A 27,643-nucleotide genomic window follows, 5' to 3' on the forward strand; every position below is an offset into this window, starting at 1 on the left:
AGAACAGGCCGCCTGTCCTTTTGGACAAAGTGAACATACTCTGGCTTAGCCCTTCAATTCCCTTGAGGGGAAGTATATTTAAATACTATATCTTTAGTAACATAGAAGGTTTGTAGTTTTATTTAAAGTTACCACCAAAAAAGAATCCTGGGCAAGAGCTTCCAGACCGACCATCGCGGACAGGTGAGATTCGGGAAAGCCCACACTGAAGGCCGCCAGCCCCACTCTCACCTGCATGAAGTAGCCGGACAGAAGAGCCTTCTTTATGTTCAGAGCATTTTCCTTTGAGCCAAAAGCAGGTTCTGCACAGGGGAGCTCGATTCGCTTGACAATTTCCAAGAGTTCAGCTCGGATAACGTCGGCCATCCTCAGAGCGCAGCAGTTGAGGAAGTAATCATGACACCACTTTTCAACACAGTCTGGAGGGAAAGAAGCAGAGCTGATGTGCTGTAAGCAGTGAGTCCAGACAGGACGGAGGGGTGATCTCTGTCCTCTGCACGCCTCTCCTAAAGAGGTACGTGAGCGGCGGGAAGGAGGCTGCAGGGACACGGGCTGGCTGGCAGGACCTGCTCTGGCCGTGGGGGTTCTGGATGCCCACCGAACTGTGGGCACAGCATGTTCTAGTGCCGACCAGTGTGTCACCCTTCGTCAGCAGCTGTGAAGGGGACAGAGGAGGGGGTCTCTGATCAATATTTGTCTTTTGTCTCATGTACTAAGAGTGAGGATGTCCAGGGCCACGTTTACTCAACTTAGGAAGGGAAAGTGTACAGTACAAGTTCCCTTAAGCCATAAAAATATCTCAGTATAAGAAAAGGATCACTACTAGGCTGATTGGGGAATTCTGTTAAGCTCACCTATCTGCTCTAGCTGCAAATTTTATATATGTGTTGTGTGTGTATTTTTTTTTTTAAGATTTTTATTTATTTGACAGACACAGCAAGAGAGGGAACACAAGCAGGGGAAGTGGAGGAGGGAGAAGAAGGCTTCCTGCCGAGCAGAGAGCCCAATGTGGGGCTCGATCCCAGCACCCTGGGATCATGACCTGAGTCGAAGGCAGACGCAGAATGACTGAGCCACCCAGGCGCCCTCCAAATATTATTAAAATTCAGTCACCTGGTTAAGTTAGCGCTTTCTTGCTACTGTAGTTACTTAAGATGGACCTAGAGTTCTGCCTTGCGCTGGGAATGCATGTGGCCTTCACACAGCAAGCAGAAGACCCCGGGTGACCCTGTCCGGTATACTCAGACCTCCTCGGAGCAAAAAGAGCATGTACTTGGGCAAACAATGGCACCACCCTCCTTGTTCTCAAAAGATGCCACCGGGGGCTCCTGGGTGGCTCAGTGGGTTAAGCCTCTGCCTTTGGCTCAGGTCATGATCCCAGGGGCCTGGGATCGAGTCCCGCATCGGGCTCTCTGCTCAGCAGGGAGCCTGCTTCTCCTCATCTCTCTGTCTGTCTCTCTGCCTACTTGTGATCTCTCTCTCTGTCAAATAAATAAATAAAATCTTAAAAAAAAAAAAAAAAAGATTTAAAAAGATGCCACCAAGCTCCCCCTATCCTTTCTGGCTCCACTGACTTGATCTTTTCAGCTCTAAAAAATTAACTCCTCGCTCTCTAATTCTACTGCTATGCGAACTGCTATCATCTTTTTCAGCTCACTTTTCATCCTACCAGAGCAAAGGAGGTAAAAGATGCTTCATGGAAAACGAAGGTTCCCTTGCAGGAAGGCTGCCTCTGAAGGCCCCAGCCTGTGCCCGCTGCTCTGCCCGTCCGCCCTCCGGGATCCACTTCCTGTGTTTAAAGCCAGGCAAGGGAGACTGAGGGAGAAGTGTTTCCGGTTCCCTTTTCCCTGGGTCCCTCTTGTGGAAATTCCTATGCTTGCTGTCGGTCAGCACCAGGACTTCTCCTCAGCTTTTGCACACGCCTCCTCCCCACCTCCCCTCCCCCTCGGCCAAACCCCAGTCCTGTTCTCTCAGCCCCCTGGCAACCCGCTGACTCGTTCCTGGGATCTGGGGCCTGGTTGGCCGGTTTGGTTCCCAACGTCTGCATCCTCTCTTCGCCTGGGAGCGAATGGGGATGTTAGGGGAAGCACGAAGCACAGCTCTGGCCCCGGGGCCCCTAGAGATGGCAGTTCCTTCCCCGACCCTGGAGGGTGGAAGCTGTGCCATGCAAGTCTCTGTGTCCCCACGTCATGTGCACCCACGCTAGCTCCGAGGCAGGCCGGGCCGAGCGCTGGAGGTCCACACGCACAGACACGCGTGGCAGTGGGCGCGGTCGGGGTCTCAAGCGCCATTCCACCCCGGGTGACCAGCAAGGCTAGGGAAGGGTGAGGAACACCTCGGCTTTCTTTGAGGAAAGAAAAGTGGAAATGAGTTTCTCAGGGTCACAAGCATTCACTCACGTTCACTGGTGGAGTTCAGAGCTGTGTCTTGGTAGGCTTTGTAAATGTTGATGAGGGTAAAGTGATCTCCTTCAGGATGTAAAAACGTCTTCCAACGAGTCAAGGCAGCCTCCTCAGCTCCATGTGGCACATTAGAGAAGCAGTTGGGAGCTTTAAGACACAAAAGGTCACGAGGTCAGCAAGACTGGCGACCTGTGACCTGAACACAACACGCAGAGGGGAGGGGCTCACTGCTGTGTGTCTGGAACCGCTCCTGTCTACTTCTTTTAACAAACGTTATTCTTGCTCACTTAGAAATCAGATTTAGGGTGAGCTGTCATGTTTTTGTCCCTATCTATGTTTGCCTCGGTCAGGTACAGTGCGAGTCCCAGGCTGGTAGCACAGTCAGAACAGGGGACGCCCGGGGACCGGAGCCGCTCAGAGGCCCCGCTGCAGCCTTAGGCCTGTGCTGCCAGCAAAAGAACACATTAAAACAGAAAGTAATTAGATGGGAGGTCGTGGGAAACAGCAACACATAAGTCTGTGAGGGAAGAACACTTCTAGTGACACATTTTTCTTTCAGTGTCTGATGAACAAATTCACTGGATTTGACTGATTTTTTTATATTAAGATAATTCATCTTTCTACCTTTTAGATCTGTTAAAGTACTTCATTATCACTTGAAAGGGTTAAATGAATTGGTCAAAGTCTCTGTTAGGTTCTTAAACTATTTCAGCTTAACTCGAGAGCCAGGACAGACTGAGGACACAAAAGAGCAGCGCTCCCCGAGGAGTACCTGTCACCATGGCGGCGATGGTCAGCATCTCCTCCACACAGTCAAATTCGCAGGACGCCAGGATAGACTTGGAGAGCTGAGGGTCAAGAGGAAACTCCGACATGATGATCCCGAACTCCGAGAGGTTCCCGTCATTGTCCAGTGCTGCCAGGTAATCCAGGTCTTCCAGGGCCTGCATCAGACTCTCCGGGGCTAGCAGAGGGAAAAAATCATCACCGTCTCCTAGAAACCAGATGGCGTGACAAGTCTTGGACCTCCCCTCCCAAACAGTGGGCAAAAAACGGTCTGCGAGACCAAGAATGTCAGGCAGTGAAGGACAGTGATTCCTGAGAGGGGGACGCGAATGACGCGAGCGCCATGACTGCCCAGGGTAAGGCCTTGACAGTTTCCTGCTGCAGCGCCAGAAGGGGACCTGGTGGGGCCTGTTGGACTCCCGCATCATGAAGACGGGGTGGAGGGCCCAGGGAGGCTAAGGTGGCCAGAGCTTGCAGGTGGGGTACCTGACAGGAGCCATACAGAGAGAAGATGCAGAAGATCCACGGAAGGTCTCAACTCATCAGCAGAGCGTGCAGAAGAAGCTGTGTCGGGTCCCAGAACCATCCAGGGGATTAGAGGGACAGTGCCAGCTGCTCTAGTGAGATCTAAGATAACCCCCATTTCTACCCACTGGACTGGGAAATTGCACAGTTCGTGAGGCCCTGGGTAGGAGACACGGAAGGGAAGAGCCCCCGCCTCCACCAACCTGATGTACACTCTCCAGTGTCAGCTAATGAATCTGAAAAGCAGGACCTGAAAGGATCATCCTGCAACCCAGGATAAAGGTCAAGAGTATAAGAATAAAAAATATCGGGCACCTGGGTGGCTCAGTGGGTTAAGCCTCTGCCTTCAGCTTGGGTCATGATCTTGGGGTCCTGGGATCGAGTCCCGCACTGGGCTCTCTGCTCAGCGGCAAGCCTGCTACCCCCTATCTCTCTGCCTGCCTCTCTGCCTACTTGTGATCTCTGTCAAATAATCTTGAAAAAAAGAATAAAAAATATCTAATACCCATTACAACAAAATGTACAATGTCTAGCATCCAATAAAACATCATGAAGCATGAAGAACAGAAAATACAGTCCCATAATAAAGAAAAAAATTAATCCACTGAAACTGACCCAGAACCTGGAGAGATGACAGAAATAGTGGGCAAGGATGTTCAGAGTTACTTGTCAGCAGGCTGATTTGCTCCAGACCCGTATTTCTTCTTTAAGTTTATACATCAGTAATGACGTGTTCATCATATATGCTAATCCCCACCAAAAAAGATAATCCATTTATTCAAAGCAAGGTACTCTTGGCCTTGTAGAATAAGATGAGATGAATAGTGTTTTTCACCTGTCCGGCAGGTGGTAGAGCAATGCAGGCCACACAAAGATGCAAAGCAGAGCGTTAAGCTGCTGTTGTGTTCCACCCCAGACAATGAAGGATTTCCGAGCACCCCCAGATCGCTTTCACTATCTCAACTCCATCAGGTGCGCCGTGAGCAGGAGATGAACACGATGGGGACCCAAGCAGCAATTTCACCTACTTGTATCCGGGAGTTCAATATAACAATAAAAATGACCTCATTTGCTGTTCAAACACTGACTGCTAAGCTACTTGTCAAAACTCGGGCAAACTGTGTAACTCCAAAGCCAGTCACCAACTCAGATTTGCTAGAGCCCCTCCTTGCTAACAAGACACCATGAAAACACGGGGAAAAACCATGGCTGTTGGGGGAGAAATGGCTCGCTGATGCCAATGTGCAGTTCGCCAAGTCTCTAGCCCTTTTGGTGAAGAAGAGCAGAGCATGTAAGAGCCATGATCTCAACCTGAGACACAGCCGTTGTGAGCAAAAGCTCAGTTCTGGAAAAGCAGGTGTTGGGGCTGCAGGGGCTCTAAGAAGTAGCCCCTCCGAGAACCTGCCTGAACCCCAGAAACGTGCTCAATGCCCTGGCGCTCAGCTTTAATCCCCAGCCGGGAGAGAGAAAAAAACATGAACTTTCCTACTGCTTTTGAATTCTCAGAGATTTAACACTGAGGAGGGAAGGCCTCCCTGGAGATCCCTGTCCTTGCCCAGGTTCTGCCCCCTCTGTCCCACCTGGGTGTCCGCACGGAGCACCAGTGTGCTCCTCCTCCCTTCTTGGACACCCCCCTGGGCAATGATGAGGCCTTGAGAAGCCACAGTCCTGGGAAGGAGACAGATGGGCTATTCAGGAAAAAAAAGTCCAAGAGTTCTCTCAGTGAGCCATGACAGAACAGCTGACCTGCCAGAGAAGGTGCGAGAGGCAGTCACAGAAATGCGCATCTCAGATTAAACACAGCAGGAGGGGGCTGGGAGCACAAACTTAATTACTGACAACTGTTTAGAAACCAATTTCTATAAATCAGCAAACCTGCCGCGTTATAACTTACAGGATCTTTGGCAACCACCCGTAAGCATCTGGCTTCACAACCAGGCTGTGTCCCCAAAGGGCACCTGCACCTCGTTTTTATGCCCTGCAGCCGAGCTGGCTGCACACAGGATTACGAAGAGAGGTAACTTCATCATTCTGTTCCTGTCCTAACGTCAGGAAAAAAGGATGTTCTTGGGTTTTCTTATATCAGAAGGAACAAGGTAATGAATGTAGATTACGCCGGTGAAGGAACGAAAGAAGTAACTGAACGGGGTTTGCTCACGCGACGGTCCACACTTGCAGACGCCTCCCAGAGCAGCTCATAAAACCTTCTCAGCTACAAAGCAGAAGGGTTTAGATGAGACTCTCCTCGGCAGCTGTTTAAGCGTGAGCCGTGGGAACAGTGCTAACGAACGTCTCACTGGAGAACAGGGCAGGGGTCTCCCTAGGTCAGCTGTCCCTGGTTACCCGCACCGCACCCCACCAGGTAATACTCCTTAACCTACTCTCTAACCACTAAGGATCCGGGATTAAGGTTCAAACGGAGTGGCTGGAGCTGGAAAGAATCTGAGACAGGGTGGCCTCCGTGGGTGAACGGAAGAGAAGCATTTTGAACACGACGCCCACGGCAAGGCCCGATTCCAGCCCGGCAGGAGCCGACCCTCTCGCAGCCAGCCTTGCCGTGGACGGGGCTCGCCCGCAACAGCGCCGCTCCCTCCGCCTGCCGAGCACCGGCTGCAGCACGAGGCAGGGGCAGCCCAGGCCCTCTGGGCTGACCCAGCTGTGCCCTCAGGCCAGCTCTGCTCCGCGCCGTGCCCCGGAAGGACACCCTCGCAGACCTGAGAGCCATGGGCACCTCACGTCACTCGCACTGCCCGGTCCTAGGAAAGGACTAAGGGGAAGAAAGGAGCAGAGTCCAGCTCCAGGGGCTGCCTTGTTGTGAACTTATTTCCTTTTAAGGATAACATTCAACTCATTCACCCACTTCCTGTCAAGCCACTTGTGAGTGTCTCGTGCTCTTGGCATCTGCGAGGCCCTGGGGGGCAGGGGCACACGTGGACGGGCCCAATCTTGGCCCTTCTGGAGTTGGAGGTCTTAGGAGGGAGACACACATATTCACCAACAACCAATTTCCAATGTACGGAGATGCAATTTTACCCCAGAGGCCTCTTCTCCAGGAAGTGCGCCCCCACTCCGAGAAGCAAGATGCTGTAGCCCGTGAACCTCCCAGATCCCACTAACCTCCAGCCACGGCTCTCTGGCTCGGGGTGGGGCCCTGCTCAAACCGAGCCGATGACGCTCTACGTTGGGGGTTTCAGAGTCTGGACCAAGAGAAGCTCAGGAGGGTGCAGGGGCTGACTCGGACATCGCAAGGCTTGCAGAACACAGCCGGGATTCTGCCATGAGGACTGACGAGAGAGCAAAGGAGAAGACCCAAGAGACACGGAGATGAGACTCTGCGCCGAGGTTGTTCAGGTCTCTCGTGTTCCTGAGGCGACTTCCTTCTCACTCTGGGTTTCACGGGATACCCCAATCTCCTTATCTTCCTCCACTTGTGTTTACACTAGTGTGGACCGCATGGCTGGCTCTTCTAACTAATACACCACAGCAGAATCACTCTGTGTGGAAGAGAAATTCTAATACACCACAGCAGAATCATTCTGTCTCTCCAAGTGCCACTGGAGCTTAGAAGAGGTAGGGGCCACTTTGGCCTCTGGAAGGAACAACAACAGCTGCCCTCAGAGCTCTCACTGTGTGCTTCATACCTGCATTCATCACACACACGGAGAAAGACAACAGATAGCACTGAACTCACAGCTTGAGAGGACTAAAGAAAAATGAAGTTTCTGGTCCCAGCTGGTTTTAGGACTGGGACTGGGGCACCATGCACAGCGCAGAGTCCACAGAGGGAGAGACTGACAAGTCAGGAGATGGCTCTGGGCTGACAGTGTAGACTTTAAAGTCTTGGGACTTCTAGGGAATGCGACCCCGGCCACTCAGCCCACAGGCCTGTTCTGAGCTCAGGTAAGAGTCACACAGGTGGGGGCAGCTACAGGATTGACTACATGCCGGTCATGCAAACGGAAAGTTATCTTGACAACTCTGTGAACCAATTACTTTGATTATGCTCACATTCAAATGAAGAAACTGAGGCCCGAGGGGCTGACAAGGCTGATGTTACACGGGGAGCAGGGGGCCATGACTGGAGCCCAAGCTTCCTGGTGCGGTCCCTCACCTGGGCCCCTCTGCCGCGGCTTCCCAAGCATGGCAGGTTCCCGTGGCTCGCCCCGGCTTTATCATCAACAGTGTCCCCTTTCATCCTCCAGTGTCCCAGCCTGGAGAGTAGGTCCCTGCATGCAGGACCCATGAAGAGCCTAAGGCGAATCAAGAGTTGAAAATGCTTCCACTCTGTGCCTTCTACAGTCTCCCTTCTCCTCTTCACTTTCTGAAAAATTACTTTGTTGCTTCTGAGACCCTCCAGGATCCTCACTCAGCAGCTCCGGAGTTGTTCCAGTGTATTTGTGCCTGTTTTCCACACTCCCCCTCCACAGAATACAGCAATACACTCCGCGAGCGTGACCGTCACTGATGCAGACATCTAGAGGGGGTTCCTGCCTGTGCAGTGTCCAGCCCTCCGCTCACGTCCAGGGCTGTGGGGGGCGGCTGCCAGCTGGCCGGGGGGCTCTGTATGAGGCTGTCTGCGTGCATCAGCATGTGCACGTGGCGTCTGGCTCCTTCTGCCTCTCTCTCCTCTGAGTACAGACTGTCCTATTTAAAGACCCTTTTGCAAACCCCAAAGCAAAATCCCCTGTTTCCAGCGAAGCAGAGACAAGCAGAGGTGCTTGCTGGTGTGCACACGAATGTGGCAGACAGGATTCTAGGAGATCTGGTCTCGTTGAGTCCCGACTCCTGGTGAACCTCCCGAAACATCTAGGCAGGTTAAGCCCCTGCAGCGTCTCTAATCCCTCGCTCTGGTGACTCCAACACTGGCCTCTGTGGCTGTGACGTGATTTCGTCCCTACGTCTGTGCCCTTCTCCTCGACCACCCGGTCCCATCCTGCCACCGCGTCTGGCAAGTCTGTGTGTGGGTTCCTTCTTCCCAGGACATTCTAAAGCCAGTCGTCACAGCCACATGAACTCTGCATCCAGACGCAAAGATGACATCTGGGGCAGGTTGGTAGGTTTCAGCTAGTTTGTCCCCAATTTTTGTGTAGGTGCCATTGCTTCCCAGAGGGCAACATGTGCTCATTTGACCCTGGGCCTCGTGACCCTGATCAGCAGTGACTGTGGTGCTCCTGATAGAAATAAACCTGCAGCACCAGTATAGAAAAAACAATGGATTCTTTCTTTTTGAAGAGTTCTACATCAACAGAGTTCAATGAATAGCCTGTAGCCTAGTTATGCCAAATTCACTTGCACACGGCTCATGGATCCTGAAAGGGCTAACACGTTGGCTGCGCTGGCGTAGTTCAGTGGTAAGTTGAGTTAAATGCACCAGCTGCAAGCATCATCTCTTTTTCCTTCTGAACTGATGAGTCAGGGCGATTCCACAGTGAGCTTTTCCCCCAGCGCAGCAGACACAGTTCTGTGCGTGTCCTCGGGAGCCGACAGTAAACGGCGGCCCCAGCTCTGGGCATCTGCAGGTGGCCCCTCGGGGGGTGGGGTGGGGTTCCTTTCCCGCTGCCGTGCTTTGCGGCTGCGTCTCTTCCGTCTTGACGGCGGGTCACCAAACATCTACTGTCTGGAACCAAGAAGATGCCCGGGGAGGCAGCACGTGGGGATTCCGGGCCTACAAGAGGCGCAGTGGAGCCGGAGCTGGAAGAGCAAGTTTGACAAATGAAGCGTGTTTCTTCAGAGCGTGGTCGGTGCAGGAAGGTCGCTGCAGGGGTCACGGTGGCCGACTGGCCTCCCACAAAAGCCACGCTGTTGCAAGCTCTGAGGTCACCAAGGGGAAACCCGAGAAATGGGCGCACATGGCAGAGACCCTCGCTTTGTTCCTCAGCGGTCAGAAGGGCAACCGGGAGAAGGTGGGTGGCGGCTGGAAAGTTCGGGCACCGGGGCCACGGGAATGCGGCCACCAGCACCGTGGGCCTGCCCGGGCCCCCAGTCCCCATCCCGGCTAGCGGCCCACAGTTCCCGCCCCTCCTACCCTTTCTGAGAACCAACGCAGCGGCTGAGGCCCCAACCACAGGCCACAACCTCGCGTCACATCCTCGGGCGCTGCAGTCCCCCGAGCTGCCGGCCCGCACGTGGGCGCGTTTGCGGCGTGTCCCTCGCCAGTTCTCGGCACCTCTTCATAAAGGCTGGCGCCTCTGGAGGACCTTCCTCTTACTGAAGCTCTGAGTCCTGCCAGCCTCCGGCGCTAAGGCCAAAAGCACTTCTGCAGCGCCCGCGAGCCTCCGGCCGCAGCGGGGCCGAGCGACGGGAAAACGCGGAGGCGGAGGGAAAGCTCCGCGGAAGAGCAGAGGCTGCGCGGCTTCCGGCCGCCACTTCTGGGCGCGCGCCCTGCGCGAGGCCTTCCCGCCGCCGCTCTGGCGTGCACGTGTGGCCAGGAGCAGCACAGCGGAAGGCGCCGCTCGCCCTCCCCGGAGTCGCAGCGAAACCGCAACCGCTGGTCTCACACGCGGGACAGGAACGAGTGGGGCAGGAAGGAGTCCCTTCGTCTGAGCGCGCTCGTGCGCCTGAAGCACCAGCGAAGGCATCAGAGCTCTCGGTCGGGGAGCATTACGGGCATCGAGCGCCCGCTGCTTCAGCGACGCCAGGCCGGGGCCGGGATTGAAGCGGCCGCTCCCACGGGGACGACGGCCCTGACGCGTGGCGGGAAGGGCCTCCTGAGGAAGCGTCCGGTGGCGCGCTGGGGCCTAGCGCGGGCCTTCCCGGGGGTGGGGGGGGGGCACCCCCGGGAAGGCGCCCCTTCCTGCTCAAGCGGGGGCAGACGGCGCTCAGCAGGCCGCGTCTGACCCGCCGCTGCGGGCTCCGGGGTGGGGTGCGGTGGAGAAGCACCCCAGACCTTCCCTCAGACGACCCGGAGACAGGTTTGGGCCCGCGGGGCTCCGGTGTGTTCCAGGAAACTCTAGCAGAGTCCCCTCCGTCTGCGCGCGGGACCTAATTTCTGTGACTCGGTTTCCTCATCTGTAAAATGGGGTGAGCCCGAGCACCCCGCCCCCCCAGCATTGTTGCCCCACGGACGACTGTCCGCGCCGGCGCGAGACGGTGCTGCTGCCCCGGGGAGGACAGGCGCCTGCTTAAATGCACGAGAACAAGGACCGCATTTGCGGCTGCCCACCTTCCTCACCGCGGACTGCGGACGTCGGAGGCTCCGCCGCGTCCCCCGAACCGTGCAGGCAGAGCGGCGGCAGCGTTCGCCCGCCAGGTAGCAGCAGAACGTGCGAGAAGGCCGGAGGTCCCGACCAACCTTCCTGAGCTGAGCAGGCGTGTGGCCGCCCCGCACACCGCTGGAGCTGCCTGCCCCGTGCCTTCTCAGCCTTTCCACAGGCCTCTGCTGCTCCTCAGGCCGCAGGCCCAGGGCAGCGGCGGCCCTGAGGGAGAAGGCGGCACCTCCAGGTGCCGGGACCCTCCATGGAGATACCCCCCAGCCCGAGAACTGTGGCCAGCCTGAAACCCCAAGCTTGGTCCTCGGCTTCAGAGCCTCGGCCCTGCAGGAAGAGCTGCACCTGAATTACAAAGGAAGGAACTTTCGGGGCACCCCCAGGGGACCGTGCGACACACGAAGAAGGACGGTTGGCTGACACGTGTCCCACCAGGAGACCTGAAGGCCGCCCGAAGTCCCCTGCCCTCGGCAGCCTCAGACGCCACACTCAGTCGACAGCCGGTCTCCAGGCCAGGCCCCCTGGGCGCCAGGGGCCAACGCAGATGGTTCTCCACCGTAGGAGCAGATAGTTCTAGAAGCTTTTAAACAAACTCCTTCAGAGAATGCTGCTCTCTAAAGGCAGAAATGCTTGTGCACAACCCAAGCCCACGCTGGCCCGGCCTGCCCCCAGCGCGCCTGCTCTTCGGCCTGGCCGCTGGCAGAGGAGAGGAGGCCCGCCTCGGCCGGCGCCTGCCGAGCGCAAAGCTACCTGGTCTGTTCATGAAGTCGCAGTGGCCTAGGCCCGCGATGTCTATTCTCTTCAGGAAGAGCACCATGCTGGTCAGGTTGGCCTCCTGCATCTCCGCCGGCTTGAGTGGCCGCATGTCCTTGGAGGCAAACTCCTCGGAGTACAGACAGAAGAGCTTGCCTAGAAGAAACCGAAGAGGGTGGTGTGAGTGCTCCTAGGTCGCCTTCAGTCAGGGATTTACAGCCGTTTCCGCGACCGTGGGGCTACCTGAGGACGACGAGCCGAGAAGCTGCTTGCGCGTGTCGGCCTGGCTCCGGCTGATGGGCTGCGTGACCAGGGAGTCTGCCCGTATCCTCGGGTTGTACACCTTGGAAAGGAAAGACAGCACGGGTCGCGTCAGACACTCGGGGGGTTCCAGGCGGACCGAGGGCAGCATGTGGTCCCTCACGTCACCTGTGACAGGCTCTGTTAGGCCCCTCCTCTCCGGTCCAGACTTACTACAGACCATGTCTTGACAGAGAAATTGCCAGCACCTTAACAAATGGATTTCAATGTTCCATAAACATGGGACCTCGGCACCATCTCCTGAATGCTAGCAGTGTCACTTCTCAAAGCCCGACCAGGTGGTGACGACAGATAGGCATCCGCCACACAGAGGAAAGTGTTAGGGCTGCCAGTGCCTCTCCTGGAGGTTCTATGCGTCTCCTTTAGGGTCTATGCAAATCGTGACCTCAGCGGTCTGACCTTGATGACAGCCGCTGAGCTCTCCCAGGCCTGGATTGGCTCAGACAGGAACTGCCTGTAGCAACAACAGTCAGTTTTCTCTTACGGGGGCTGGGGGTGGGGTGGGGTGGTGGGGGTCCTGAGTGGTGCACTAATCCAGTAAGACCTCACACTGGTTCCAAGAGGACCTTCAGATCAGGGGGCCCTGCTCTGTGCAGTGAGACAGTGAGATACTCAGAAGTGTCCGTTTCCTCCAGGGATAAAAACTACATAACTGCTGATAACATGAAACAGATCAGTACTTTGGGAGGTTCTTTCAGTTCTTAAACTCTAGGATTTATGTTCCAGTGTCTTTGAGAGTTTGAGATCTAATTCCCTTTTTTCTAATTTTTTTCTTTAAAGGTAGTAATTTTATATCGACATTCAAGCTAAAACTTGGTAAGATGAAAGTCCATGTACTTGAAACTAATTTCTGGTAAATCACCTCAGGGAAGACCTTAATCATTTTGGTTACGGGGCTACCAAAAATACTCAGGAGATGTACACACGGAAAGGCTGGTGAGAAGTCTGACACTTTGCCTTGCTGGCATCAGAGCTTAAGAAAAACCACTGATAAGGAGAACCACCGTCTTTATGCCTTAGTAGTTGTGTCTCTTCTCAGGACCTTTTCCCATGGCACCTGAAATCAACTCGGTTTGGGGATTACCTACATGCTAATGAGAGGCCCTACCGGGTAAACAAGCCTTCCAGTACTTTCTCTTGGCGCAGGGGAGCCCATCAGGGAGCCCCCTCTCCCAGATCACAGGCTTTGTCCTCACTTCCCAGTGGATATGGTGGCAGGAAGCCAAGGACAATTACCAGCAGAGGGTTTACCGACTTGATAGTAATTACCTTTCTCCTTTCCACACCCACATCAATAACAAATTTGACTGTGTTGCTCCAGATCAGAGACTCTCCAGAGCTAGCAGTCAACACCACTCTTCTCTGATAAACTTGGCATCTCTTTTCTGTTTCATCATTTGGCTTGAACAATGCACATTTCTCTTTTGGATACAAAGGAATGACCACCAGCTCTCCAAGATCTGGGTTTAAGTTAGATCCTTCTTGACAGACGATTTCATAGGCTTTCTCAATATCCTAAAGTAAAAAAACAGTATCATCTATGAGAAGAAACATGTCACAAACAACTTTACTACTTAAAAAAAAGTCTAATTAAATAAAACTATAGGCAAAAGCTAAATAATGTATACAAGGAAAGAAACCTGTGTCGTCATCTATGTAAGTCAGTACGTGAAAAGATACAACTGGACAAGAACGTTTCTTTGGGGAAGTTAAATATAATTTATAAACAATTTCATTGTTTTTAGTCCAGGATGGTTTTCCTCTTGCGAAATGTGCTATTTGTGCCTTCATGCACTTATCCTATGTTTCTAGCTTGATGCAGTTTTTCAAACCCTTTACCAGTGATGGGTAAACTGAAGTTATTTTCACATCAGTGATGATGCTCTAATGGTGGCAGAGTTAAGAATTACAAAACAAGCGCTGGGTGTCTAATAAAAGCATGTACACACACACATTCTGTAATCAGGGTCTCTGGATCACTCTGAAAGTTGTCTTGACCCATTAGCACCTTAAGACAACATACGAGCAATGAAGTAGGCAGGAAATATTCACTGCTAATTCACACACCTTGGCATGACTCAGGCATTTAGAAATACCCTTTTAAACTGTTTCACTGCCAAATGTATTGGAAAATAAAATAAATTATTTCCCCTAAAACTATACAGAAGTAAGTGGTGCAAAACACTCAATAGGTAGCGTGTTTTAGACAGTATTTTTCTATTTCTCAAATACAACTAGTTTTTTAGGACCTCATGTAAAAAAGATGTCACTTAATTCTTATACCTTTTTCATTTAGGTTTCTAAAATTTCTACTTTCTTAGGGGCCCAACTAACAAACTACCAAATGGAAGAAGCCTCATGAATTTCACTAAAATTCTAAAGAAAAAAGATTATGACTGTTCAAATTTTAAGACCTGTTCCGTTTTCTAGTGCACTCGCTCACTCACTCTCCTTCCTTCAGTTCATTTGCAGAAGAGGGCTGAGTTAACAGGAGGGTTTTGTAGGACAGATATGCCTGGAAAAACGGCATCATGGTGAGCCATCTGAAAGTTATTCCTGAGCTGTGGGGAGGCCCCAGGAAGTGGGCCAGAGGACTCTGCATGAACAGGTGTCCAGCCACGTTCTGTGTACGTGTCCCTACAGAGGTGTCTTCCTGGGGACAGAGGTCTACCAAGCAAAGAGTGTAACTACTGATCATAATGAAAACTTGCCAATTAGGACAATTGGAACAAACTTATAATTCTGATCATGTCCTTAACATATGTGATAACAGCCTGAGGAAATTACAGGGAAAGCAGGAAAGTGGGCTGTGTGTCCCTGCCACTGGCCATCAGTTGCCTCCCCAGGACATCCCCTGTTCCTCCCGGATGACCCCCTCGAGTAGGCTGCCTACAGGGGCTACTGGAGTTAGAAAAGGAGATGGATTCCCGCAGCCCACTTGTGACCAATTATTTTTCAAAATAAACCTTCAAATCACACCCAAATGTTTCTCTTATTCTCTTAGAATACCATTTAAAAGGTAATTTGGGCCACTCATTTTTAATTTGCTTCTAGTTGCTAGATCTTCTTGGTTATAGGTGGATTCTTAGGTTGAGTTTTGTTCCGAATGGAGAAAAACAAAGGCATAAAAGAATTCTTCAAAAGGAAAAAAGTGGAGCAAAACAGAACCTGATTGCAGTGTGTGGTTTAGACTCCTCGGGCTCCGCTGACACGGGGCTCTGAGACCATAGCCTTCAGAATTTGGAAAAAAAAAAAAAAAAAAGCTCAACATACTTATCTGGTTCTTCCAACCGTTTATGCATTTCCGTCTTATCCAATGGGTACAGTGCGCTGATCTATGTGGGGCCTTCCTAGAATCCCCTGCAAAGCCATGGAAAGCACAAGATGCACTGAAAGGAGATCCCCAGGCCCCAAACAGAAGGCCTGAAACTGTACAGAGCACTTTGCAGAAAACCTTCAACCTCACAGTGCTTTTCTGGAACAATTTAGAGAGGCACCATAATTGGGCTGATGGGACCATAAATCTCAACTTCGTTCTCTATATAACGTTATTTCACTTTTTCAGGTTAAAAGTTAAGTGATGAGGAACCAGAAACACTGAGGGCTCAAAGTCCATTATGTGTGAAGACTTGGGGCAGCAGGTAGCCGTGAGGATGGATTCAGCCCAGGGTGGGGCGCGGCTGGGCCGGTGCTCACAGCTCCGAGGGAGGTGCCCGGTGCTCACCAACCCGAAACAGTGGAGAGCATTTCTGCAATTATAAGTGTAGCTCTTAACCTAAAAAATGACAAGCAGCACGTTTCTGGTCATGTACTTAACTGCCTGCATTCCTAGGACATTTACCTGCCATGGCAGACTTGAAAATTTTTTATGGAAATTAAGAAAGCTTCAAATAATGTGGGAGGAAAATGATCAGTGGCTGTCAACATGGATTTCAGAGCGGGGCGAGGCTTTCAAAGAGACAGATTGCAAGACCACAGGAAAGGAGTATCTTTTCTTCTCTTTCCTTTTTTTTTTTTTTTTTAAGAGAAAGAGCGCGTGTGTGCACAAGTAGGGTTGTCATGGAGGGCAGAGGCAGAGGGAGAGGGAGAACTTCCAGCAGACTCCACACTGCACAGAGCCCGACATCCCGTGACCCTGAGATCATGACCTAAGGAGAAATCAGAAGCCAGATGCTTAACAGATTGAGACACCTAGGCACCCGGGAGAGGGATATCTTAAGGAAATGGTGACGTAAGTGGTAAAGAAGAAAAGAGTAATGTCCGTCAGGAGATGAACTGTGTGTGCAGTTTGCTGGGGGGTACGCGGGGAGGAGCAGACTCCAGAGATCCCCGGACCCAGGTCGGATCTGCAGCCCACCCCCCGCCCACCACCACAGCCTCACTCTCAGAGCTTGGAATCACAAATTCCGGCCCACAGCCTTCATCACACTATCACTTGCCAGAGTTTCAGATACTACAAGACTATGGTGTCTTAACAGGAAATGTTCTTCAGGTCCAACTTCAAGAAAGATTACATGACTTTGTAAGCCCTGAGTTATACTACCAGCCTGGGTCAAGATGCATCTCCCAAGGTCTGACATTTAAAGTCACCATGCCATTAATTATAGCTTATATTAAACTTGTAAGAATCAAATACCTTTCTTAAGACCATCCACTATCTCCAACTCTGTTAGGAACTTAATTTTTCAAAAATCCATTTTGGGGGCTCCTGGGTGGCTCAGTCAGTTAAGCATCAACTCTTGATTTCAGCCCAGGTCACGGGATGGAGCCCCGTGTCAGGCTCTGTGCTCGGCACGGAGTCCGCTTGTCTCGCTCCCTCTGCTCTTCTCACCCCCCCTAAAAATAAAGTCTTAAAAAAAAATCCACTTGGGAATTTTTGCTTACTCTGACTTGAAGGAGGGCTACTCATTCCATCAGTCTTAATTATACGCCCCTCCTCCCCCCAAAGATATGTCTTTTGTCACCGGGTGACTGACTTTCACACTAATTCTGCCATTCTTCCCTTCCCTTCATTTGCTTCCCTTCTCCTCACTGCTTAACATTTTATCACTTTTCTCAGGACTTTCTCAACTATCTTGAATCATGCAGGATTAGGAAATGATAATAGAATAAATCACTGTAGTAGGCAAAAGATCTCCCACTAAAGAAACTTTATACATGAAAAATGGAGAAACATACTGTAGTTATCATATATTTGAGATTCTAAATTACTTTGTGGAAGCAGGTAAAATCTGTCCAAAGTTCCTGAAGCTAGGAGGGTCAGTCATCCTTTATGCTCTGAACGTAAAACAGAATAAATACTTCTGTAAGTATTTCTTTTTTTTTTTTAAAGATTATTTATTTATCTATTTGACAGAGAGAGAGAGAGAGAGAGATCACAAGTAGGCAGAGAGGCAGGCAGAGAGAGAGAGGAAGGGAAGCAGGCTCCCCGCTGAGCAGAGAGCCCGATGCGGGGCTCGATCCCAGGACCCTGGGATCATGACCTGAGCCGAAGGCAGAGGCTTTAACCCACTGAGCCACCCAGGCGCCCCTCTGTAAGTATTTCTAAAAGCACGTGAAACTTAAGACTCTGACGGAGAGCTGAGATCCTTGTCTTTGTTCAGCTGGTAGCTGAACGAGTATCAAACAATTTCCTTTTTGGTTTTTGCTTAGTCACTGGAATCACTACATATTTGGGTCATGGTCTACTAAAAACTGGTACTTTTACTGAGTAAGATGATGAGTAGGAAAAAAAGGCCAGGAAACTAGTCTCTAAGAAGAAAGGTATAATTCTTGAGATTCTGGAGGCTTCCAGATTCTAGAGTACTAGAGTACTAGAGGGGAGGTAGGGCCACTGAGTAGCTGTAATTAAAAACAAAATCCAATGCAACCTCAAAGGGCACCTTGAGGATGTAAAAGCAGTAGCATATGCTCAGTTATACATTTCCCACTGTTCTCCTAAAAACGCATCTTCTAGAATCCAGTCAGATTCTTCTCATTCATCCTACAGAAGAGGAGCCTCAGGGCAGGGGGAAAGCCTTCTGATTGTGCTATAAATGATGCCTTTCTGCCTCACACCCCACCGACCATTGTAGGACCATCTGTGGGAACTTTTTTTGTTCCTTCGCCCTAGGTCAAGTGCTTAGGGGACAGTCCTCTGTAGCAAATGCTCCTGGTCAGATGGGAGGCAGCCGAGAGCGTGGCAGGAGTCAGCGAGCATCTTCTCTCCGAGACCATCCGAGCACGCTGGCACAGCTGAGAGCCGGCCCCAGGGCTCTGGAGACCCCTGCTGTGGAGTCCCAAGCGCGTCCCCTGTCCCCTGCTCTCACGGCTTGCGATTTCAGAAGCCCTCCCGCGTCCTCCGCTCGGAACCCATCTTATTTACCACGCCACATGGCTTCCCAAGAACTTAAAAAAAATGGGTGTGTTGGAACCAAATATTTAAACAGTGAGTCAGCAAACGGACACCTACATGTTAATTATTAAAAGTTTCCCAGTGAGCTTAAAAGGTTCCCCCTAGGGAACCCGATGACTCCACGAGTCCAGAATATGACTTACTTGTTCACAGGCCAGAAAGACCACAATGTCCCCCTTCTCGCCGGACTGGTGAATTTCAAAGATAAGGCGTAAAATAGACTCAAAAGACTCCTTCTGAGCGCCGCTCAGGTGCACAACCTCCACAGGGTGCTGCTTTCTCACTTCTACGAGAGGCACGTTGCCGTAGTAAGAGCTGAGTTTGCTGACCAGGTGCGGGGAGGAGTTAATGATGAGCTTCAGCTCCGGCCGCGCCAGTAAGACATCCTTCAGAAGACCGAGCAGCACGTCGGTGGCAATGCTTCTTTCGTGGACGTCGTCCAAGATGATGACCCCGTAGCTGCCCAAAAAAGGGCTGGACATCATCTCTCTCTGCAACATGTCATCCGTACAATACCTGCGAAGAAGCGGGAGGAACGTCAGAGGCCCTTAGGAAAACCCAGAGATTCCAAACGACACCACAGATGTCTTGGCCACACCCTCTAATGGGGGACTTAGTGGGACAGAATCACACGTTACTATGGACTCTGGTCTAAAAACAAATTATTTAAATCTATGCTACTTCCTTCATATGAGAGATTAAATCTATTCCCTTCTCAGCAAAAACTCATCTAAGCACTGATCTTACAGGGAGAAATGTTCTCTGCCAGGAGGAGGTGGTGTGTTATGGAAACATTTCAAGGCTTCATTAAAAAGAGGAAGATGGTGACTCCACTAGACTCGGCAAGGCCTGGGCCTTCAGGTGATTATGTAACACTAAGGCAGTACTAAGGCTTAATCCTAAAACTATACAAACCTCTAATTTTCTCCATAACACAGAGATCTATTTCCTACTTTTGTGTTAATAAGATCATGTGTACAGTGTTTTAAAAAGTGCTGCTCCTGATAACTATTAAAAAAAAAAAGTACAGATTGTGAAGGTTTCAGGAAATGTAGTTTATATTTCAAATCCCTAAAACAGAATTTTAGAAAGCTAAAAATAGAACATAGGGTAGTTTTATTAATATTTTCTGAAATTAAATGTAATTAAATTTGACCTTGTATGAAAACAGGAGTCATTTTTAAAAAAATCTGTGTTCTATTTGAAATTTATGTATCACTTCTACAAGTCTGGACACCTGGTTCAGAAAGACTGTTTTAGGTGTATAATACTTATATATTTTATATATATATATATATATATATATATATATATATATTTGTTTTTGAAACAGTATCATCCAAACAGTGGATACTGTTTCAAAAAAGACCACGAAAAAGCTTATAGAAGAACTAAGTTGTTACATACAACATCCAAAATGAATGGTACTAGGCATAAAGATTATATTTACTAAGCGTCTATTATGTGCCTTATAAATGAGATACTAAGGGGCTACAGAGAAAATGAAATAGCAGTATAGAACACTGCCTTCTGTAATCAACAGGTCACTTTAAAGGCTCTCAATTAAATAGCTATTCAATCTGAGCTTTTTAAAAATTATGGCTAGCACAGATCTCTAAGAAAATGAACCCGGTTCCGATTTACCTAGATTATCAAAATTTAGCTAACACGTACAAGGTGCTCACACGTGTCGCCCCCACAATAAGCCCGTGAACAGGCAGGATAAGAGCCCCATCTTACGGACGAGGAAGCCTGAGCCCCAGAGGTCAGGTGGCCTGTGCAGGGCTCCGGGGAGCAAGTGGTGGGGACACTCCTCTCCTCATGCGCCTCCTCTTCAGAGCACAGAATCCGAGGAGGGAGATGGGGGCTGCTTTCTTCTATCATAGGGGGCTTTTCACTAGTTTGAGCCTCTTTGCTGCGACTCAGACTCTGTTAGCAACAAATCAGGGCATTGCTGACTCTGCACTGGCTGGGGGCTGTCAGGCTGGAGAAGAAAGAACAGTCTCCTGGCAACGAGAATAATGGCAAAGTGCAGACACAAAAGATAGTGTGAGGCCAGCCCCCGCCCCCAGCCAAGGCAGCAGGAAGCGGAACCACTGGGGCCAAGGCCGGTCACCCAGCCCCACTGCCTCCAGAGGCGTACCTGTGCCTCAGTGGCCCCGCAGCAGAAAGCTGTTGTCCATACGAAGAGCGAATGCAGTGCACAGATAAGAACTAAACCAATGTCAACATGAATTGTAGCCCTTCCTTTGGCCCTCATGATTGAACACTTGGGTGGTGGTGGGGTTCCCATAAAATAATCACATGGAAGCCAAGTCCCAGCGAGAGATGTGTCTTCGACCTACTCTGACAACATTATTAGATTTTTCCACAATTATTTCTCTGTGGCTTTCTAAAAAATAATGTGTGTGTGTGTGTGTGTATACACTTGATCTGTATTAATTAGCAATACTGTAATACTGCATTTTAAAACTGACTACATCCAAGAGTTCCTGCCAAATGGTTTCCAAAGTCCAGATGGCATTAAAGATACAAAAATACCTATACCGACTTCAGACTATAGTCAGAGCTGTCCCTTAATTAATACCATGACCATTTGAAAGGCCACTTCAAAATGTAAAGGATAAAGAATGAATCTGTCAAACGTTGGGATCCTTCACTCCGATGAAGGGTCAGATGTCCTGTCCTCTCCAACTCTCACAGGGAGGTTCTTACCTAGTTCATCCATATCACTCATAGATCATTTGTATAATAGAGTTTATGCATAGACACTAATTTGATGACTCAGGGACACTGTGGCTATAAAAGCAGGAGGTGAGATATCTTCAAGAAGTTCAAGTCCTATTGTTGCTGATGGAAAGATTCCCTATGATTAAATGCTAACCTGAAGACCTGTGTCTTCCATTTTTGAAGGTAAACATTTGAGGGAAAGCAGACCCCATGAGTCACATGGCCTTTATGAATGGGAAAAGTCTCCAGACTTTACCAAGAGAGGCTCTAAGCTCTCCAGCTAGCTAGGAGCGGGCACTACTCCTTCCTTCCACTAGCAAATTTGTTGAATGTTCTCTGAAACAAGCATGTCAGATCCTGGGGATATGAGGATGCAAGAGACAGCACCTACTACCCTGTACCACGTCATACCACACCACACCATACCACACCACCCATACCATACCATACCACACCACACTACACCATACCACACCACACCACACACCATACAATACCACACATCACACACCAGACCACACCACCCCACACCACCCCAAACCACACCACCTCATACCACACCATACCACACCACACCACACCACACACCATACTACACCATACCACACCACCTCATATCATACCATACCACACCACACCACCCCATACCACACTGTACCACATCACCCCGTACCACACCACACACACCACACCACATCACACACCATACCACACCATATCACACCACATACCACACCTTATCACACCACACCATATATACCAACCATGTTATACTAGAGCAGAGGTTCCCCAGTGGTGTGTCACACAAAGGAATTACAGATGTGCAGACATGCTGGTCCCAAGACACTTGTCTCCTCAACCCTTGGAGTGGTCAGGTAGTGCCTGGGGCAGCTAAAGTCCTTGGGATGGCCAAGCAGCTTTGACCATTTCTTTGAGGTGCTGTTAGATAATTCCATTTCCTAGGTGAGCTATGACATAAAACTTCTTGAGAATCACTGGCCCAGAGCACTGCTTTTTTCAAATTACGTTTCTCTTTTCTTTTCGCCTCTGCATGTTAAACTCTTAGAACCCTCTGTGCAAAGGACATCTCACAGTGAAGCTAAAAAAAGAGATAGAAAAGATGCCCTTTTCCCTCAACCTGTGGTAGTTATTGAGAAGGAACCTGAGAACCTGTAAGACTCTGAAAAGCAGAGTTAGACAAACACTGATCGAACCTGCCATGATGGAGGTTGGTGCCAAGTTTTAAAGAGGCCCGGTGGAGTGTTTTCTAACACATAGCACAGGAGGGTGAGGGAAGCCTTCCTGGAGTAGGTGAGCCTCGCATGGGATCTTGCACGCCTAGAAGGAATCAGCCATGTCCAGAAGAGGCATCGGCATTCCAAGCAGAGGGCACAGGGCACAGGAGAACCACATGCATGTATCAACTTGGCAGCCGCACAGATAACGTGTGTGGACCCATCATGAGGAGAAGCTCAAGAAGCACAAACTTGATGGCCTTTGGGCCCAACCTAACAAGTCGTCATTTTTCCGTGAGGATTATGGGGAGACACGGAAGAAGTTTAGAGAAGAAACTCCTGGTGATGCCAGTGTAGGAAAACCACCAGCGCACATTTGGCTGGTGACGAAGCGACCAGTCACTAGGACACATTATAAGACGTAGAACACAAGAATACGCTCTTGTGGGATCAGAGAACACAAGCTGAACGTCTTCAAGCACAGCAGACCCAAGCCCCCCAAACCCACCTCAGGATGGTTTCACTGGTGCAGCAGTTTTCAAAGGGGATCACGTAGCCAACTTCATGGCCGATGTTCACATCCATCTCGTCTGCCACTCGCAGGGCGAGCTGCACCGCCGTGGGCTTGTGCACCTGTGTGCACACCACACCCCCGTGCTGGTAGTGGATGGAGAGGCAGTACTCGGCGCACCACTGAGGAACCTTTCAGGGGATAAATGAGACAGGATCAGCTTCCTTGGAGAGAACCACCAAAAGACAAGGGTTCATCTTATAAATCTTTCCTCCACCAGTGATATCACCAGTGGGCTGCACTATCTCTCACTCAGTGAAACTCAGAACAGTCTGTGTTACTCAGAACAGTCTGTCTGAGTCATTCCTATTAAAAAGTTTAAGGGGGGGCACCTGGGTGGCTCAGTCATTAAGTGTCTGCCTTCGGCTCAAGTCATGATTCCAGCGTCCTAGGATTGAGTCCCACATCTGGCTCCTTGCTCAGCAGGAGCCTACTTTCCCTCTGCCTGCCTCTCCCCCATCTTGCGCTCTTTCTCTGTGAGAAACAAATAAATAAAATCTTAAAAAAAAAAAAAAGTTTAAGAGTTAGCAGGGACTGTGAAAGTTGAACTTCCTCCAGATTAAAAAAAATGCAGATAAAAATAAAAGCAAAATTAAAAAAAATATTTTTAACCTCAGCTGTGTTTCTGAAAAGACTAATTTATTTACAGACTGTTATTTTCTTCCTGGTTACAAGAAAGCTCCATCAAAAATATGGCTTCTGGTTGCACTGTATGTTAACAAAGTTGAATTTAAGTAATATCTAAAAAAAAATATGGCTTCTGGTATCAACTACTATGTTTTAAGCAATGTAAATATTAAATAGCCTTTCAATGAAATATAGTGACTTCAAATTAAAGCATGCACATTTAAACCCAAATGATTTTAACAAAATAACTGGATAAGCCTACTTACTTCCCTGGTAACAGAAGCTAAAACACATCGGTATTCATCATCTAAACACAATGTAAAATAGGCTCACTGAGCTACTCAACCAATCCATCCATATTTGGAAAGAGTCAATTCCAAGGCTGCTGTTGAGTCATTTATATTAAAAAATCCTTTTACTGAAAATGTACTATAGAGCAATTGGCTTTGTTAAGTTTATTTGTGCAAGAATGAGGGGAGTGGAAAGTACTTGTTTCATCTGTATGCTGTAACCCTAGGTTCTGTCAGTAAGCCATGCTCTGTTACATGTGTCTTTAAAATAAATCATCCCAAGAGGGTTTTTAAGTAGATCTAAGGTACTAAAAAGTTTTAACATGTTTAATTATTTTGAGATTTGCTATTTAGTAAACCCATCATAGAACTCTTAGATTTTAATCCTCACTGTAATTTGAAGAATAAACACAACCAGAAATCATAACTCCAAAACATTACTGCTATAGAATGCTAATCCCCAATGATTAATAGTGCAAATGTAGTTCCTTCATTTTAAGACAGGTGTCAGCCTTGTTAGCAGGTTGAAAACTAATCAGTAATTAACTTATTCAGCACCCACTTTGTTCTGTGAAAGATGAAGGTTTAGGGTACTGCACCCAGGAAATGTGGAATCAGGGCACAGCAGGAAACGACAAGGCACTCCAGGGACCAAAGTCCAGACCTCCAGTAGCCTGGCTTGCTACTAGTTCGTTTTTTATTTGTTTGTTTAGTAATCTCTTCACCCAACGTGGGGCTGGAACTCATGACCCCGAGATCAAGAGTTGCATGCTCTTCTAACTGAGCCAGCCACGTGCCCCAACTACTTTGTTATTTACAAATCACAAATTCTCTAAGCTTCAGTTTCTTCTCTGTAAAAGGGGTAGAGGGGATGAGTCACCCTTCAAATCTAAGCTCCTGGGACATTTGCTCCACAAGGCTTACTGAGATCCCACAGGGCACTAGCCAGTGGCCATACACAAATCACCCTTCCTGCAGCTGCTGGTCTGTTCCTGGGGTCCGCCCACCCCGTTAGACGAGGGGCTCTGGGAGACCAGAGACCCATTTCAGTCACCAAAGAATCTCAAGCAATTTTACTCAATAAATATTTGATGGATGAACAAATTCCTTATACTTTTCAAAAATATTCTGAGTATTTAATATTAGAGTATACTCTAATACTATATACTATTATATATATTGTATATATCTAATAATCTATAATATTAGAGTATACAATCTTGTATTTTTTCATATAAAATTTGCTGCCTCCCTCATTTCCTAGCAAGTAATTTTTTAATTCCTGCCAAACCCTTCCTTTTTAACCTGATTCCCTTCATATCAGGATCCACTCTCTAGGTGTCTGAGACTTTAAATATCATTCTTGTGAAAACCATATTAAACTGTTTGGTTGAGGGGCACCTGGGTGGCTCAGGAGGTTAAGCATCTGCCTTTGGCTCAGGTCATGACCCCGGACTCTCGGGATCAAGCCCCGAGTCAGGTTCCCTGCTCAGAGGGGAGTCTGCTTCCCCCTCTGCCGCCCACCCTGCTCATGCTCTCTCTCACACTCTGATTCTCAAATAAAAATAAATACATTAGGGGCGCCTGGGTGGCTCAGATGGTTAAGCGACATCTCTGCCTTCAGCTCAGGTCACGATCTCCAGGTCCTGGGATCGAGCCCCATGTCGGGCTCCCAGCTCAGTGGGTAGTCTGCTTTTCCCCCTCCCTCTGCCTCTCCCCCTGCTTGTGCTTTCTCTCTCCATCTCTGTCTCTGCATCTCTCTCAAATGAATAAATAAAAATAAAATGAAATAAAAATAAATATATTAAATTAAACTCTTTGTTTGAATTTTTGTCTCCCCACTAGACTGGGGAGTCCTTACGCTGGATATGTATGGTTCATAGTTTCCCCAATACGTAACAGAGGACCTGACACATAATGGGGATAATAAATATTTGGGTGGATGGAAGGTTAACGATATCATAATAATAAAGGAAGAAAAGGGAAAAGCTTGGACTCAGAACTTAGAAGTAATAAAACCAAGGGACATTAACTGCAAAGGCAGCATGGGCAGTCCTCACTAGCAGAGTAAGGTGCCTAAGAAGAAACAAAGATTCTACGATTTCTAACTAATAGTAGGGCGATGGTATCACCATAAAGAATAGAAAATTGGAAAATAAAATAAAATGAATGAAGCTAAACAGCAGAAGGTGCTTTTGTGGGGAGTGAGGCGCTAGGAGGGGGAGAGATGACCTTCGGCCTCTGGCGGTGAGGAAGGTGTCAGGCCGGTCTGTGCAGGGAGCAGGCCCAGGGGCAGCGAGCCTGAGAGCAGCTGACAAGCAGGCGGGAGCGAGGAGGCGGGCCGAGGAGTCACGGGATTTCAGAGCCGGAGGAAATCTCTGGAAGGCACGCTGGCCACTCTCTCTCCGAGTGCCTTGCCCAAGTCCTACTGCCAGAGGCAGCCCAGCCCGAACCCGTCCAAACCCTCCGGCCGCGCGTCCAGCATGATGCCCACCACGCGGCAGGTGTCCAGGCGCTTCTGAGCATCCTCCTACGAAGGTGGCAACGGGTGTCTCGAGACTCAGCCGCCAACATTTCTAATCGCACTTTCCAGCCTAACAGCGGTGTGGACACAACGCCGTGATGAGCACCGCACCGCCTTACAGGCGCCGAGCTGCTGCTGAAATCAGGGCACCCAGTTTGCCTACAGCACCTGAGAATATTCCGCACAGTCTTTGTCCTGCGATCCAGGACGGCTGGCTTTCGACGTCTGGAATGCTACGGGATTCAGCCACGTTCCCAAGCTACTGATTGGGATTTGGCCTGCATTTCTTTTCTTCTATCTACTCACAGAGACAAATGCTGCACGATTAGATTATTACACTGCATTGATAACGGCATAAATATCATATAGGCCTGGCAGTGCAATAAATCTAATAATCCAATAGTCCTCATTGCCCTTTTTTTGCCCCCTTCCCCAACTGAGCAAATTACTTCACTTACGAGACAAAAAAATTTACTTTAGAAGTGGGAAGAGCTCTTCTAAATTGTATCTGTTAAAGTAACCGGGGAACACTGGCCACACGCCTACAGTGCTTAAGGGGGGGTGTCTGCTGACACGGCCAACGACGAGCGGAGCACAGGCCACAGCTCATTCCCGCTGAGAGCCCGCTGAGGGCGGCTCTGGCCGGCCGGGACGCACCGCCCTGCGGAAACAGCTACACACGGACAGCGACAGTGAGCGACGACACACACGCCACGAAAAAGGAAATATGAACTCATCCGTCCCGCTCAGTACAATTCCTCCGGCTTTATGCACCTCCTGAATCACTCGAAGCCAGCTCAGGCCCATTGTCAAGTGTGATACCCTAGCAAACGCAAAGTATCAGCTGGAAAAAGCATGATTCAGCAACTGCTAGAAATGTGGACATTTGGTCATTTCCAGGGACCAGGATTACAGTGTCACAGGGCACGCCCACATTCTCGGTGCCAACGATAAACACCGTGGCCTTTTGTGCCCTGATTCTGAGTCTCCTCTGGGAGCAGCTTTTTCTTTGTCCCAATATACGTTAGCCTCTCGCCAAAGAGTTAAACGCCTTTTTGAGAATTCATTCTGCCCTCCACAGTTTCTCCTAGAAGATGGTCCCCTGCCCCCCTGGCATCCAGAACGTATTATAAGTTGGCACTACAAGAACCTGGAGAGCTTAAATACCTACAACTTTTTCTAATTCGTTTGGCTTTACTCTTCCCAGAAAGATACACTGAATTCTAAGCCATTTTGTGCCTGAAACAACACTTCAGAACTTAGCAATAGGGCATCTGGGT

General features: G+C 49.5%; 1 protein-coding gene across 2 annotated transcripts in view; it reads right to left on the reverse strand.

The window, feature by feature from the left end:
* DHX32 (DEAH-box helicase 32 (putative)) overlaps nt 1-27,643 on the reverse strand; it is a 56,743-nt gene that overhangs the window by 2,488 nt on the left and 26,612 nt on the right. For both annotated transcript variants that reach the window (XM_044240716.1, XM_044240715.1), the window contains exons 3-10: nt 22,860-23,053; nt 18,530-18,902; nt 13,262-13,507; nt 11,915-12,014; nt 11,669-11,827; nt 3,175-3,366; nt 2,400-2,549; nt 232-419 (exon numbers count right to left, since the gene is read on the reverse strand). In XM_044240716.1, coding sequence (XP_044096651.1) covers nt 232-419; nt 2,400-2,549; nt 3,175-3,366; nt 11,669-11,827; nt 11,915-12,014; nt 13,262-13,507; nt 18,530-18,902; nt 22,860-23,053 — 1,602 coding nt within the window. The remainder of the gene's footprint in view (nt 1-231; nt 420-2,399; nt 2,550-3,174; nt 3,367-11,668; nt 11,828-11,914; nt 12,015-13,261; nt 13,508-18,529; nt 18,903-22,859; nt 23,054-27,643) is intronic.

The sequence above is a fragment of the Neovison vison genome, chromosome 2 (assembly GCF_020171115.1).
Source record: "Neovison vison isolate M4711 chromosome 2, ASM_NN_V1, whole genome shotgun sequence".
Lineage (NCBI taxonomy): Eukaryota > Metazoa > Chordata > Mammalia > Carnivora > Mustelidae > Neogale > Neogale vison.